Source organism: Medicago sativa, chromosome 3, assembly GCF_051527215.1.
Source record: "Medicago sativa cultivar Bolivia chromosome 3, Bolivia_mono, whole genome shotgun sequence".
Lineage (NCBI taxonomy): Eukaryota > Viridiplantae > Streptophyta > Magnoliopsida > Fabales > Fabaceae > Medicago > Medicago sativa.
Genome location: NC_140751.1, coordinates 83240141 through 83252742, shown reverse-complemented (window position 1 = coordinate 83252742; position 12602 = coordinate 83240141). Strand labels below are relative to the sequence as shown.

General features: G+C 34.2%; 4 protein-coding genes across 4 annotated transcripts; all 4 read left to right on the top strand.

The window, feature by feature from the left end:
- Positions 1-1692: 1692 nt before the first annotated feature.
- Positions 1693-2511, top strand: LOC146941050 (uncharacterized). The gene has a single exon (XM_085754851.1). The coding sequence runs from the start codon at positions 1807-1809 to the stop codon at positions 2404-2406; it is 600 nt and encodes a 199-aa protein (XP_085610977.1). The 5' UTR covers positions 1693-1806; the 3' UTR covers positions 2407-2511.
- Positions 2512-4617: 2106 nt separating this feature from the next.
- LOC146941049 (uncharacterized) lies at positions 4618-5427 on the top strand. The gene has a single exon (XM_085754850.1). The coding sequence runs from the start codon at positions 4740-4742 to the stop codon at positions 5337-5339; it is 600 nt and encodes a 199-aa protein (XP_085610976.1). The 5' UTR covers positions 4618-4739; the 3' UTR covers positions 5340-5427.
- A 1820-nt stretch (positions 5428-7247) lies between these two features.
- LOC146941048 (uncharacterized) lies at positions 7248-8190 on the top strand. The gene has a single exon (XM_085754848.1). The coding sequence runs from the start codon at positions 7468-7470 to the stop codon at positions 8065-8067; it is 600 nt and encodes a 199-aa protein (XP_085610974.1). The 5' UTR covers positions 7248-7467; the 3' UTR covers positions 8068-8190.
- A 2392-nt stretch (positions 8191-10582) lies between these two features.
- LOC146941047 (uncharacterized) lies at positions 10583-11407 on the top strand. Its single transcript, XM_085754849.1, has one exon. The coding sequence runs from the start codon at positions 10722-10724 to the stop codon at positions 11319-11321; it is 600 nt and encodes a 199-aa protein (XP_085610975.1). The 5' UTR covers positions 10583-10721; the 3' UTR covers positions 11322-11407.
- Positions 11408-12602: the final 1195 nt, after the last annotated feature.

Here is a 12602-nt window from a genome sequence, read left to right as displayed (position 1 = left end):
CACCTTAAAAAAGTGAATTTCTAGCCACTTTGTATATGTGATTAAAGATCACACCACAATTGTGGTGCGATGGCTACCACATCGACAATTTTGCAGCCGCAATTACAGATGTGGAACACAGTTTAAAACCATGTACATTCTCTTACTACTAATTCCATGCATCGCCACCGGAATCCTCCAGATCAGCTATCACCATTGGCCACAGTCAAACAAAAGAAGCATGAGCTATTGCAATATTACATCGAGTGCTTAAACAGGAAGTTGTATTCACAAAGGAGGCCTCCAAGGATGAATTGGTTGATTATAATGTCTGGATTCCTTGACGAAAACCTATTTGGAGTCGAAATCCGACTCAACAACCCGAAGGATATGGATGAAGGGCACATAAACATCTACTGCGAGAAGCGAGTGATGGCCTTAAAGTAGGCACATGCCCCCAATTATTATAACCTAAATTTGTCCCTAGACACGTGTCATCACTTATTTTATCAAAGAAGAATGACGTATTTGACTTCATTAGACAAAGCCACGTCACTATGTCGACGCTACATGTTATCACTTCTTTTATCGAAGTAGAATGACACCATAACTTTTGATAGTTGAAGGCACTCCGTTCCAATAATGAACTCTGACACTTCGCACAACTCTCAAGTTGACATCTTGGTCTCCCAACACTACGTACCAACTTAAGGCCAACCATTATGAACTCGACCATGACCCAATCTAGACTTCGCCTCATGACATGAAAGCACATTCCTTCAGTCCACTCTAAGATAAAGGTTGTCTTCAAAATTTCCATAAATAGAGATTCAACTCTTAGGAAAAATGTATGTACTTCTCATATTATACCTCTTACTCCCCCAAACTTTTATTGACGTGAGTGTGGAAGTGCTTGCAAGTACCTCTACCGCTTAACCGTTGATCGTCACTGATTAGCTCTACCTTTCAGCCATCTCTAATTTCTGGTCTGGATCAAAATTAAAGGCAATTAGTTTTTAGTGATATATAAAATTCAGAAGTATCTGGATCAAAAAAATTGTCAACAAAAAAAAAAAAAAGTGGCATAAAATTTAAAATTCGCCCCTCAATATTACTTTAGAAAATCCAAAGTTAAGATACTGTAATTTAAAATGAAGATATTGAGTAATTTAAAATGATATTAACGTGATGAACTTATGATGGAATAACGTGTCACAGACTATATTTTTGTAATCTTAACGAGTGGTAGGGAATTTTTGCAATGCTTTGTAATTGATGTACATGCATATATTCCAAGGTTTTTTATGGCTGTCAGTTGAAGCCAGCACTTTAACCTTTTGGTACATTAAACCTTGTTTATTGAAATCTTATATTTGGGGTCCCCATTTACTGATTGCATCAAGATACTTTTGAATTGTAACCCAATACCATACTGCAATTTGCAAGAGCCAAATTGGACAATCTAGCCATTCAAGATTTTAAAGACTTTAAGATTAATTAGATATAATCTTCAGCACAATCTTATGTGCACAATTTAAGACTAAGTTGGTATTAATATATTCCCTAAAAGCACATGAGATATATACTGGATCAATTTTATACAATACTATATCATATATGTTATATTAGTGTTCAAGGAGAAGAGCAGCTTCTTGGAAAGCATTTCCAAATTACTTTTTCCACACTATATAATGGCTATACATCACATACAACAACTCAAACTCAAACCAACCTTCTTTATATTCTTACCTTCAATTTCCTCTCTCTTTTTCTAGCTACAACACATAGCTAAACAAATTCTTAACTAGCTATACTCTCAATTATTCAATGGATCCATCAAATTTATCTGCTTATGTAAACTTCAGCTGCGAACTGAGAATAATACAAGCCCGTAACATCGAATTCATCAAGTCCACGAAAAACTTATTTGCAAGGTTATATCTTCCAACAGGAAACAACAAAAGAATTCAACTAAACAGCAAAAGTGTTTCCACCAAATCAGTGCCGTTTTGGGATGAGTCTTTTAATCTAGATTGTTCTTGTCCCCAAGAATTCTTGGAAAATCTTAACCAACAAAGTCTAGTGTTGGAGCTAAGGCAAAGGAAGATATGGGGGTCACAACTTATTGGAAAAGGTGAGATTCCATGGAAGGTGATTCTTGAATCACAAAATATGGAGTTGAAAAAATGGTTGAAAATGGATTTGGTGAGTGGCAGTGATTGCAAAGAGGGTATGTTCACAATACCAGAAGTGGAAGTGGAGATTAAAATAAGAGTAGCTTCAGTTTCTGAGATGGAGAAGCAAAATAAGAGGAGATTGAATAACTGGAATGAGTGTGGATGCAAAAATGGTCATGATCATCAAGCTTGGTGCAGTGCTGAAGATTGTGATATATTTGCACTAGGTGCAGCTTTGGAGGCTTTTTGATTTTGAAGCAAAATTATGCAATGTATATATGCACTGATATCAACTAATTAACATATCATTATAATGAACTGAATTTTTTGACAATTATATTGGATTGATTCTATATGATTAGAGTTTACTTATCTGTGCCCATTCTAAAATGACTTTGCGGACACATTAAATTTTATTTTTATACTGTATATTAGAATTTAGAACTGTGTATATGGTTTATGGTTTCTCTATCTCTAGTACGTAGAACTTGTCCCAATCGTTAAATTTCCTCTTGGGACATTATATAATATTGGTGTTACTTGTTGGTTGAGATTCTTATATCAGATTAACCAAGACATTCATGGAGATGTTATAAGGTCTCATATCAGATTAAATAAATTAAAAGATTGATATAACCTAATGAAATTAATTAATTTGAATTTGTGTTTTAAGCTAAATTACTGTACAATATGTGCATACTAAATAAAAAGAGATTCAGGCCTCATATAAAAGGTACTGCCTCGTGAACTCATTATATCATCAAAATCCTCTCTTTCCTCACAGTTCTCAAGTGAGGAATTATTTATCATAGCAGTTGAATTCTTGCTATAGCATGTGTCAAACAGTGTGGCCTAGTCTTCCACAATACGTGCACACTTTACCAGAATTTCTATTGTTTCCTTGGATAAAATCACCATGTCATATACCGTGGTTTTCGAAAATCAGCAGCATTGATTAGAAGTTTTGAATCTTCAATTTGTGTAAAACTGCCTTGCCTCTCATGTTGAATTAACATAGAAAATATCTTATTAGTGATTGGCAATAGATGCACTAAAACAATTTGTGATCAGAAACCAAATCAAATTTCTAATGCACTGAAATTGTTCCATCAACAAAGTCAAATTTATTTCTACCTCCAAGAGCTCTTCTCACATATAGAGCCCAGGCATGATAATTTGAACGAGTGAGGACTGGTGTGTACCATGATTGCATTAGCGATGTGCAGCAGAGCTCAAAAGAGCTCTGATACCATCTTGAATTTCTTAAACATGAGTAAAATTGATGAAGAAACTCGCAAAAGCAGAGAAAAGTAGAGGAAAACTCGCATATATTGAATTTAAGAATCAAAGAAGGTACAATTAGTTATATGCAACTCTTGATCCTAACAACCTCAAGCCATAGCCTAACTAACTTCTAACCGTTTTGCTGACTCATAAAAACAGAAAGGAGTCGAAGGTATGATAATCTAAGCTAGGTCTCACCATACCAATCTTATGATTCAGTCAACTATGCATCTTGTTTTCCTTTAGTGAGTAACTTGTTCAGCAAGCTAAGTCTCGTTTTCACTAGAATCTCCATCCATATCATTTGATTCATTTAACAAAGAGAAAAGAAAAATTCAAACTTGGTGTCTAAAATGGAATTGAAAGTGAATAAATCAACCTTGAATCAATTACGACTTCTGCTTGAGAAATCAAGAGTCGCGCCTCTTAGAGTGTGCACTGCATGCATGTATTGCTTCATATCTTTTATGTATAAAGCATCTTATAAACAAAAAAAAAAAAAAAAAAAAAAACTCTTTTATGAATCGATAACTTATTTGAGTTTTATAACATTAGTTGAGACAAAGTATCATGTATGGCCAGTACTGATTCTAAAGTTTGTTGTATGTCATGGTTGCAAGTTGTGGTTCGGATCCATCTCAATCAATTGTAGTGCTACATATCTTTTGTATTATACTTAACCAGTTAAAAAACAAGTTTTATATACTTATATGTATCTTTTGTATACTTAAAAATATATCTTTTGATGTACATTACAACAACTAGTGTCCATGAGTAAATAGATAACAATGCCTTCTGAAGATCCTAGCTTTTTCGATGATTCTAAGTTGAAGCCAGCATTCAAGCCTTCTAGTTTAGTACACTAATTAAAAACCTTGTTTATTCTAATCTTATACCTTTGGGGTCCCCAGTTATGGATTGCATCAAGATACTGTTGATTGGAAAATCTAGCCCTTCAATATTTTAAAGGCTTTCTTTATAAGATATAGGCTTATGCACAATCTCATGTATATAAATATTTAAGATTAAGTTGGTATTAAAATATACAAAAAAATCACTACTGAGATACTGGGAAACTACTGTCTTATATTTTATATAATTGCTCAAGGATAAGAGCTCCTTCATGGACATCATTTCCAATTTAATTAATTACTTTTCTACACTATATAATACATCACATAGAAAACCTCAAACACAAACAAACACATTAAACATATTCTTAAGCTTTAATTTCCTCTCTTTTTCTAGCTACAACACATAATTAGACAAATTCCTAATTACTAAACTCTCAATTTTTCAATGGATCCATTACATATACCTGCTTATGCAAACTTCAGCTGTGAACTAAGAATAATACAAGCCCGAAACGTTGAATCTGTCAAGTCCACGAAAAACTTGTTTGCAAGGTTGTATCTTCCAACAGGAAACAACAAAAGAATTCAACTAAACAGCAAAAGTGTTTCCACCAAATCAGTACCCTTTTGGGATGAGTCTTTTAATCTAGATTGTTCTTGCCCCCAAGAATTCTTGGAAAACCTTAATCAACAAAGCCTAGAGGTGGAGCTAAGGCAAAGGAAGATGTGGGGGTCACAACTTATTCGCAAAGGTGAGATTCCATGGAAAGTGATTCTTGAATCACAAAACATGGAGCTAAAAAAATGGTTGAAAATGGATTTGGTGAGTGGAAGTGATTGCAAAGAGGCTATGTTGCCAACACCAGAAGTGGAAGTGGAAATTAAAATAAGAGTGACTTCGGTTGCTGAGATGGAAAAGAAGAATAAGAGAAGGTTGAATAATTGGAATGAGTGTGGATGCAAAAATGGTCATGATCATAATGCTTGGTGCAGCGCCGAAGATTGTGATTTATTTGCGCTTGGTGCAGCTTTAGAGGCTTTTTAATTTTGATGCAAGATTATGTGATGCATATATGTACTAACACTAATTAGCTTATCATTTTAATGGATATTCAATTGATATTTTTTGACAACATTATAAGGGTTGATTCTATATGACTAGAGTTTTCTTCGGTGTCACTCAATAAGAAATTTAATGATTACCAAACATCGGCTTAATAAGAAATTTAAATCACATCTTCCGTATATCTTATTTCGTAAGAACTGATTAAGCCATTCAATAATTCAGAAAAGTGCCTGAAAACAACAAAATCTTTAAGCCTCTAAGAACAACTTTGTTTGTTATGAGGAAAAAATTTAGAAACAAATTTCTGAAGAGGTCAATAGGTTGCATAACCATGGAGTGCCAAAAAATGAGAAACCAGTTAGACCTTGATGCTGAAGTTGCTATATTTTTTCGAATTTCTAGGTCTTGATGGTTTTCGTACCTGAAGACAAAAATAGATGACGATAATTAATTTTGATTTGAACTTCAAATCAGTTTCAAAAAATGAAGGCGAAAATGAAGAGGAACCATGCTAGCGAAGCCATGGGTCATTCTTCTTTTTTCAAAGTAGAATGACATCACATACATGGGTCGATGAAGACACTTCAATAGAGGCATGTCATGTCTCATGACTTCTTTATTGAAGTAGAAAAACATCTTTGACTTTGGTAAACGAAGACGCTTCAATAGATGATGCCATGTGTCATCACTTCTTTATCGAAGTAGAATGAATTCTTGGACTTCGGTAGATGAAGATGCTTCAATAGAGTGATTACAGGTGTCATCACTTATTTATCGAAGTAGAATGACATCTTAGACTTCGGTAAATGAAGACTCTCCAACAGTACGATGACAGTGTTAGCACTTCTTTTATCGAAGTAGACAAACATCTTTAGCTTTCGTCGACGAAGTTGCTTCACTAAATTGACACTGTGTCGTTCTTTTATAGAAGTAGAAAGATATCGTGTACGTCAGTAGTTGAAAGACACTTCGTTCTATAATAATGACCTTCAATAAATTGCACAATTATCATGTAAGCATCTTGTCTAAACAACATTGCCGACTTGGGGGCAACTGTTTTGGACTAGGCCAATGATCAATCCAAACTTCGCCTTCATGAAGACCCATTCCTTCAATTCACTCTAAGCTAAAGGGTTGCTGTCAAAATTACTGTACGTGTCTAATTGTCTAAATAGAGATCCAACCCCAATAGAAAGGTATGCACTGCTAATTCTAGCTCTCAGTCTCTCCAATTCTTACTGGCTTGAGCACTGTAATGCTTGCAGGTACTCCCTTTGCTTCACCGGAGAGTGTCTCCAGTCAGTTCCACCTGACAGCCATATATAAACTATGTATAGATAAAAATTTAAGGCATTTAGTTTTTAAGGTGACATATAAAGTACTCCAAAATTCGCTCCTCAATATTGTTTTAGATAAGGAAAAAAAGAGTAATTTAAAATGATATTAACTTTATGATGGAATAACATGTCGCAGAGACACAGACTATATATTTGTAAGCTTAATGAGTGGTAGGAAAATTCTGTACATGATTTCAAATAATAATAATGTATATTATCACAACTAGTGAGTTTAATTAGATAAGAATTCCAACTGAGGGTTCTAGCCTTATTGATGGCTGTCAATTGAGGCCAGCATTCAAGAATTTTAGTCAGTACAAATACCTTGATTATTCTAATGTTACTTTTGGGGTCCCAAGTTATGGATTGCATTAAGATACTGTGGATTCATAACCCAATACCATATCAGAATAACAAGAGCCAAATTGGAAAATCTAGCCTTTCGAGATTCTAAAGGTTTTCTTTAATAAGATATAATCTTCAACACAATCTCATGTGCATGGTTTAAGATTAAGATGGCATTAATATATTCACAAAAAGCACAACTGAGATATTGGATCAATTTTATACTATACACTATGTTAGTGCTCAAGGATAAGAGCAGCTTCCTGGAAAGCATTTCCAATTTACCTTTTCCACACTATATAATGCATCACATACAACAACTTAAACTCAAACCAAAACATTAAATATATTCTTTAACTTTAATCTCCTCTCTCTATTTCGAGCTACAAACATATAACAAGATAGACTCTTATTCTCCATTTTCAATGGATCCATCGAAAACACCTGCATATGCAAACTTCAGTTGTGAACTGAGAATAATACAAGCACGAAACGTTGAATTCATCAAGTCGGCAAAAAACATGTTTGCAAGGCTGTATCTTCCAACAGGAAACAAGAAAAGAATTCAACTAAACAGCAAAAATGTTTCCACCAAATCAGTGCCCTTTTGGGATGAGTCTTTTAATCTAGACTGCTCATGCCCTCAAGAGTTCTTGGAAAACCTTAACACACAAAGCCTAGTGGTGGAGCTAAGGCAGAGGAAGATGTTGGGGTCACAACTTATTGGGAAAGGTGAGATTCCATGGAAGGTGATTCTTGAATCACAAAACATGGAGTTAAAAAAATGGTTGAAGATGGATTTGGTGAGTGGAAGTGATTGCAAAGAGGGTATGTTCATAACGCCAGAAGTGGAAGTGGAGATTAAAATAAAAGTAGCTTCGGTTGCTGAGATGGAGAAGCAAAATAAGAGGAGAATGAATAATTGGAATGAGTGTGGATGCAAAAACGGCCATGACCATCGTGCTTGGTGCTGCGCTGAAGATTGTGATATATTTGCGCTTGGTGCAGCTTTGGAGGCGTTTTAATTTTGATGCAAGATTATGCCATGTATATAGGCACTAACATCAACTAATTAGCTTATCATTATAATAGATTGATTTTTTTGACAATTATAGCGGATTAATTCTAAATTATTAGAGTTTCCTTAATTCTCCGTGCCCACTCTAAGATGACTTTGCAAACTCATTAGCTTTTAATTTTGTATGTTGGATTTGTAAGTAAAGATTTAAGGTTTTTCTAATTTTAGCAGAACTTTTATGTAGAACGAAGAAAAATTGAATTAATTTAATGATTACCAAACATCAGCATAATCAGAAATTTAAGTCACATCTTCTGTATATCTTATTTGGTAAGAACTGATTAAGCCATTCAATAATTCAGAAAAAATACTTGAAAGCAACATAATTTGTAACCATTTAAGAAAACCTAGTTTTTTATAAGGAAACAAAATTAGAAATGAATTTCTGAAGAGGTAAACAGATTGCATTACTAGGAAGTGCCAAAAAATGAGAAACCAGTTAGACCTTGATGCTGAAGTTGCTATATTTTCTTGAATTTCTAGATCTTTATCGTTTTTTTACCTGATGACAAAATTTAAAGACGATAATCAGTTTTGATTTAAACTTCAAATCAGTTTTGAAAAATGAAGGTGAAAATGAAGAGGAATCATTCGAGCTTGCTATATTTTCTTAAATTTCTAGATCTTTATCGTTTTTTTACCTGATGACAAAAATTAAAACGATAATCAGTTTTGATTTAAACTTCAAATCAGTTTTGAAAAATGAAGGCGAAGATGAAGAGGAATCATTCGAGCGATGCCATGTGTCATTCTTCTTTTATCGAGGTAGAATGACATCACATACTTTGGTAGATGAAGACACGTCAATAGAGGCATATGTCATGTCTCATGACTTATTTCTTGAAGTAGAAAGACATTTTTTTGCTTTGGTAGATGAAGACGCTTCTATAGATGATGCCGAATGTCATCACTTCTTTATCGAAGTAGAATGAAATCTTGGACTTCGGTAGAAGAAGACGCTTCAATAGAATGATGCTACATGCATCACTTTTATTGAAGTAGAATGAAATCTTGGACTTCGGTAGAAGATGCTTCAATAGAATGATGCCACGTGCATCACTTCTTCATTGAAGTAGACTGACATCTTGGACTTCGGTAACAATATGATGACAGTGTCAGCACTTCTTTTATCGAAGTAGAATGACATCTTTGGCTTTTTCTGATGAAGTCGCTTCCCTAAATTGACATTGTGTCATTACTTTTTTTATAGAATGACATCTTGTGTGTCAGTAGTTGAAGACACTTCGTTCGATAATAATGACCTTAAATACATTGCACAATTATCAAGTAGGCATCTTGTCAACACTGCCGACTTGGGGGCAACTGTTTTGGACTAGGCCAATGAAGACCCATCCCTTCGATTCACTCTAAGCTAAAGTGCTGCTGTCAAAATTATTGTACATGTCTATAAATAGAGATCCAACTCCAAGAGAAAGGCTTCACTGCTAATTCTAGCTCTCACTCTCTCAAATTCTTACTGAATTGAGCATTACAATTCTTGCAGGTACTCCCTACGCTTCACTAGAGAGCGTCTCCGGTCAGTTCCACCTGACTGCCATCTCTTTCTGTTCCACTAGCTCTCACTCCTTGCTCTATTCGGTCAAGCAGCTTCACTCCTCTCAAATCCTATTTTTTCATCGACAGGTAGGGTTAATTCTAAGGTTCCTTATTCTGGTTGTCAAGCGGAAGAAGAGGGAGAAAGAATGGGCACAGCCCAACCAGAAGCCCGCGTTTTCGACCTGAAAGGAATATAAAATGAAACAAGAATATGTGTTCACTGTCTATGGAGCGGAGTGGCTATCCTTAATCTCCTCTTCCCTATCTCCCCCTTGCCTTTTTTTCTTTTTATCAAAATTTAAGGCAATTAGTTTTTATGGTGACATATAAAATACAAAATTTGCTTTAGAAAAGGAACAAAACGAGTAATTTAAAAATGATATTTTACAATGGAACAACATGTAGCAGAGACACAGACAATGTTTCTGTAAGCTTAATGAGTGGTAGGAAAATTTTGCAATGTTTTCTAATAATAATGTACATTATCACAACTAGTGAGTTTAATTAGATAAGAATGCCAACTGAGGGTTCTAGCTTTATTGATGGCTGCCAATTGAGGCCAGCATTCAAGAACTTTAGTCAGTACTCAGTACAAATACCTTGCTTATTCTAATGTTACTTTTGGGGTCCCAGTTATGGATTGCATTAAGATACTGTGGATTCATAACCCAATACCATATCAGAATAACAAGAGCCAAATTGGAAAATCTAGCCTTTCGAGATTCTAAAGGTTTTCTTTAATAAGATATAATCTTCAACACAATCTCATGTGCATGGTTTAAGATTAAGATGGCATTAATATATTCACAAAAAGCACAACTGAGATATTGGATCAATTTTATACTATACACTATGTTAGTGCACAAGGATAAGAGCAGCTTCCTGGAAAGCATTTCCAATTTACCTTTTCCACACTATATAATGCATCACATACAACAACTTAAACTCAAACCAAAACATTAAATATATTCTTTAACTTTAATCTCCTCTCTCTATTTCGAGCTACAAACATATAACAAGATAGACTCTTATTCTCCATTTTCAATGGATCCATCGAAAACACCTGCATATGCAAACTTCAGTTGTGAACTGAGAATAATACAAGCACGAAACGTTGAATTCATCAAGTCGGCAAAAAACATGTTTGCAAGGCTGTATCTTCCAACAGGAAACAACAAAAGTATTCAACTCAACAGCAAAAAAGTTTCTACCAAATCAGTACCATTTTGGGACGAGTCATTTAATCTAGATTGTTCTTGCCCCCAGGAATTCTTGGAAAATCTTAACCAACAAAGCCTAGTGTTGGAGCTAAGGCAAAGGAAGATGTGGGGGTCACAACTTATTGGAAAAGGTGAGATTCCATGGAAAGTGATTCTAGAATCACAAAACATGGAGTTGAAAAAATGGTTGAAGATATATTTAGTGAGTGGAAGTGATTGCAAAGAGGAAATGTTCTCAACACCGGAAGTAGAAGTGGAGATTAAAATAAGAGTGGCTACGGTTCATGAAATGGAAAAGAAAAATAAGAGTAGGTTGAATAATTGGAATGAGTGTGGATGCAAGAATGGCCATGATCATCGCGCTTGGTGCAGCGCTGAAGATTGTGATATATTTGCGCTTAGCGCAGCTTTGGAGGCTTTTTGATTTTAATGCAAGACTGTGCAATGCATATATGTACTAACACCAACTAATTATAACTTATCATTATAATAGACAATTGATTGATTCTATATACTTTGAGTTTCCTTTCTCTGTTCCCACTCTAAAATGATTGTGCAAGCTTGTTAACTTTTAAATTTTTTTTTATGTTGGAATTGTATATATGGTTTAGGGTTTCTCTAAATCTAATAGAATTTTCTCACCCTTTGCATTCATTTACACACTACAAATTCAGAGATCATAACTTAATGAAGTTAATAATAAAGGAAGTCACCATAGATCATATGCAAGAACAATTGTCTAACTCTTTAGAACATTTGTTGGCAAGCTTATTTTAATAGCAAGTATTGATGTATTTTATCTGTATGGTATAACATTGATTTCTGGTAACCCTTGAAGCCTACATAGTGTCTATTTTATTCATGGTCATCATGTGTTCAAGCAAGAATTTCCAGATTGGAATTTCCATAAACTTATACCTTGAAACCCAACAATTTTACTCATAATATACTAGGATTTTCTTTGATAATATTATAATATATAATCTTCGACATAATCTCATGTGCATGATTTAAGAATAAGTTGGTATTAATATATTCACAAAAAGCACAACTGAGATACTAGATCAATTTTATACAATACTATATCATATACTTTATAGTAGTTTTCAAGGATAAGAGCAACTTCCTGGAAAGCATTTCCAATTACCTTTTCCACACTACATAATATAATACATCACATACAACAAACCACCACCACCGCCCCTTCCACTACACTTAAAATCCAGAAAAAAGAAAAATGTCAAATCATTTAATAATCAATATGTTAAAAAAGGAACTTAAAATTAATAGACGTTGATTTGTTTTTGATTGAAGAGACTTCGGTCAAAGAAAGTCACCCATGTGGAACTTTATTTTTTTGCTTAAATATACAGTTGGTTTTTTATCTATTACAAAAAAAAAAATGTTTTCATCGTTTATCTTATTTTTAACGTGTTTTGATGATTTATCTTTTTAAAAAGATTCACGCTTTAGTCATTTAGTCATAAATCATAACATAAGTTAACGGAAGTTTAATATGTGACAATTACGATGCTAACATAAACTCATGTGGCATAGAAGAGGGAAACACGACGTCGCTTTTTAGGAGTACTAGGAAGGAATGAACAGACACAAACAAGAACATAAGCGTTTGAAGGAGATTTTGATGTAATGTCTTTGAAGGATAACGATTTGTTGCGACGCCTTTGAAGAAGATTAAATTGCC

Excerpts from the sequence above, each read along its gene's own strand:
- LOC146941050 (XM_085754851.1), top strand. The coding sequence starts at position 1,807 with ATGGATCCATCAAATTTATCTGCTTATGTAAACTTCAGCTGCGAACTG.
- LOC146941049 (XM_085754850.1), top strand. The coding sequence starts at position 4,740 with ATGGATCCATTACATATACCTGCTTATGCAAACTTCAGCTGTGAACTA.
- LOC146941048 (XM_085754848.1), top strand. The coding sequence starts at position 7,468 with ATGGATCCATCGAAAACACCTGCATATGCAAACTTCAGTTGTGAACTG.
- LOC146941047 (XM_085754849.1), top strand. The coding sequence starts at position 10,722 with ATGGATCCATCGAAAACACCTGCATATGCAAACTTCAGTTGTGAACTG.